Source organism: Lynx rufus, unplaced genomic scaffold (assembly GCF_022079265.1).
Source record: "Lynx rufus isolate CCGP_SWC_20201006 ecotype Redwood Valley unplaced genomic scaffold, mLynRuf1.p SCAF_9, whole genome shotgun sequence".
Lineage (NCBI taxonomy): Eukaryota > Metazoa > Chordata > Mammalia > Carnivora > Felidae > Lynx > Lynx rufus.
In genome coordinates, this window is record NW_025814897.1 from 103,363,662 (window position 1) to 103,367,306 (window position 3,645).

The window sequence follows — 3,645 nt, forward strand, 5'->3', positions numbered from 1 at the left end:
TGGGGATAATAATGATATGCCTCTTCTAAAGTTTTGGAAAGGATAAATGAATAAAACCATGTAAGTGATCATGAAGGGGTCAGCTATCATCATCATCGTCATCATCATCATCATCATTACCGTCGTCATCCATGAAGCAGAAAAGAAAGACTAGGACTTGACAGCATATCCACAAGAAGTTTATAGCTTTAAGTTTCTTTTTTCTTTTTTTTTCTTAAGTTTATTTACTTAGGGGCGCGTGGGTGACTCAGTCGGTTAAGCGTCCGACTTCAGCTCTGGTCATGATCTCACAGCTTCCGGGTTCGACCCCCGCGTCGGGCTCTGTGCTGACGGCTCAGAGGTGGAGTCTGCTTCAGATTCTGTCTCCCTCTCTCTCTGCCCTCCGCCCCCCCACTCACTCTCTGCCTCTCTCTGTCTCTCTTTCTCTAAAGTAAAGAGAACATTTAAAAATAGAGAGAAAGAGACTAGAATTCTCTCTCTCGCCACAATATGAGGTGACAACGAGAAGACAGGAAACCAGGAAGGGTGTCCTCACTAGACGCTGGCACATTGATTGATCTTGGACTTACAGCTTCCAGAACTTTGAGGGATACATTTCAGCCGTTTAAGCCACTCAGCCTGTGGTGTTTTGTTACAGCAGCCCATGCCAACTAAAACATATATGTTCTGTTAATCATTTCGGTAGGTTTAGGTAGAATGGGAAAGGTTTCCTTTAAAATCATTACACTCATTACTACTAACAAATACTATAAACTAAACACACTTCTTTCACCTCTACAGATCTTAAATGGCTGAATCTCAAAAAGAAGGAATTCTCTCAGGTAAATTTACCCTTTCATTGTTGCTGCTGATCCCCTCAAGCTTGAAACTATTTGATGAGTCAGCAGCACACCCCAAGGAAGTGTGGAGAAGATGCTGGAAGAACCTCTCATAACGTCACTTGGGAAAATAGCCCCTCCAGTTCTCTTCCTTTATTTTCCTTCTGGGGCCCCCAAATAACGACGATAATGAGAGGAGCAATATAATACAACAATGGTTGATATCATGCTTATAGGGCTTATTGTCAAACCTGCCGGAATTCATTTAATCCTTAAATGATTCTTTCAGCTACGTTTATTGTAATCTCCATTTGATTAAAAATAAAATCAAAGCACAGAGGCCTTAAGTGATTCTTTCCTTGTCACACATGTAGAAAGAGGCAAACCCAGGTATCGTGGCTCCAGGGCCTGTGCTGTGCCACAAATCTTCTTCATTGCCTCTCGGTAAACTTCCAGATAACCACTTCTTTAATTATGTAACTAATTAGGGATTATTGACTGTAGAATGCCACTGATAAATGGACGTGTCACTAAGAAGTTAATTACTACCTAAAATTCTAGGGGCTATCGAGAATATTTAAAAAGACACAAAAATCGTCTTCTTAAAAGCCCCAGACAGGTGAAAAGATAATAAAGTATTATCAGAATATAACTGGAAGGAAAACAGGAATTCACTAAGGCAAATGAGCATGGACGCTACTGTTACTTTTCCCAGAAAATAAAGCTTATTTGGAGGACATGCATTGTGAGGTAGAGGGTATAAACAATATTCTTTCATACAATAATTGTCTAGCTAATACTTTATTAAGGGGAAATTGGGTCGTTAACATATTTTCATTTCTCCATAAAATACTATATAATAAACAATCCTTTTCTGATTGTTCTCTGTTTGTCCCTAACTCTCAGGATCTTTTTCTGCCCTGTCGTGCTCTACAAGTCTAGTTTCTGAGAACCGAATCATTCAGTCTACACTGCCCTCTTGCTTCCAGTTGGGTTTGGCCAATGGGAGACAGGGCAAGGGTTGGGTTGGGAGGGTGCAAGCAGAGAGAGGCGGGGCTATTTATCTCCCTGCTCTCTCCTTGCATGGCTGGAGTCCTGTCAGTTGTTGCCTTTCCCCCCCTAAAGCCCTGAAGGTACAGTTTCTACCAAGTGTTTTCTCTCAATGAATCTAGCTCTTACTGGTCTCTGATAATACTGTACCACCTTATGTCTGTGAGGTCCAGGGGCGATCGTGGCTTCTTTCTATTGCTAGACTGGTGTGTGTTGCCACTCTTATTGGTTCCTTTACTTCGATATGTAATCTTTTTATTAGTATTATTTTTTCAGTTAAAATCTATTGAATGAGCCCTCTCTTTCCAGCCGATAACTGAGAGGCAGTATCATACTTGTCACTTTCTGTTGTTATGCACATTTGTTAATTTCCTTTCTAGAAGAGAATTAGTGAGGAAAATAGTAGACAAATTTTAGAGGTCTCTGGCACACATAGCTAAATAATATCCAGATAATTTATATCATTTTTTAAAGATGACTTATTAACTAGGAGAAATTCCAGTTGCATGGAGATTGGCATGAGCTGGAACCAAATCCTTGCCTGAAGGTTGTACCCTCCCCTAGTTGTTCTGGGAGAGGCAATTCCTGGCAAGAACTCTCCCCAGGGTCCCCTTCATTTCACGGTTCCTCAGGGTGTAGATAAGTGGGTTGAGCAGTGGGGTTCCCAATGTGTACACCAGTGAAATGAACTGATCTTGCTTGGGGTAGTAGCTGGAGTTGGGGCGCAGGTACATGAAGGCACAACAGCCATACTGCAGCAGGACCACAGAGAGGTGGGAGGAGCAGGTGGAGAAGGCCCGGTGGCGGCCAGCTGCCGAGTGGATCTTGAGCACAGCAGCCACAATGAAGGCGTAGGAGGTGGCAATGAAGAAGAAAGGCATGGCAATGGCCAATGTCGCCTCCACCAGCACTGCCCGCTCATGGATGTGGCTGTTGGTGCAAACAAGATGCATCACCGGTGGCACATCGCAAAAAAAGTGCTCGATAGTCCGCGCCCTGCAGAATGGCAGCGAGAAGATGAAGGCCACCAGTTGTATGGACAGGAACAAGCCAATGACCACAGAGGCCACGACCAAGTGGACACAGAGAGTTAAAGTCACAGTGAGTGGGTACTGTAAGGGGGAGCAAATAGCAACATACCGGTCATAGGCCATGGCAGCCAAGAGGAAGCAGTCAGCGCTACCAAGCCCAATGAAGAAGATCATCTGAGTGGCACAGCCCAGGAGGGTGATGGTCTTCTCTGACTGGAGGATGTTGGTCAGGATGTGGGGCACCACCACAGCAGTGTAGCATAGTTCTATTCCCGAGAGACTGCCCAGGAAGTAGTACATGGCTGTGTGCAGGCGTGCTTCCGTATGGATGGCCACCACAATGAAGACATTCCCACCGATGATCAAGATATAAACCAGGCTGACTCCAAGGAAAAACAAGACCCGGAGCTCTGGGGGAGATGGATAGGCCAGGAACACAAATTCCATCAACAGTGAGTGATTTCCCCAGGTCATTGAGCTAAGAGAGAGGATCTCTGCTGAGAGTTACAAAGCAGGAGGGAAAATAAGACCAATGATATATTTAGTTCACACTCTGAGCCATGTTCTAATCTGATCAGGTCTGGAGTTAGAAACTTCGAATTGAGACTAATTCTCTCTTTCCCTCTTCTTTTACCAAGTCTCTTCACATAAATATCTACAGCTCTATAACTTAATTTCTAAGTGCCAAGAGTTGGCCTGAATTGTATAAGATTTTTTTTTTTAAGAAAAAGAGGCAGAGGAAGTTT

At 43.7% G+C, this 3,645-nt stretch overlaps 1 protein-coding gene across 1 annotated transcript; it reads right to left on the reverse strand.

Moving 5' to 3' along the window:
* Positions 1–2,428: 2,428 nt before the first annotated feature.
* Positions 2,429–3,373, reverse strand: LOC124504781 (olfactory receptor 10W1). Its single transcript, XM_047070315.1, has one exon. It carries the CDS (start codon positions 3,371–3,373, stop codon positions 2,429–2,431), a length of 945 nt encoding a protein of 314 aa, XP_046926271.1.
* Positions 3,374–3,645: the final 272 nt, after the last annotated feature.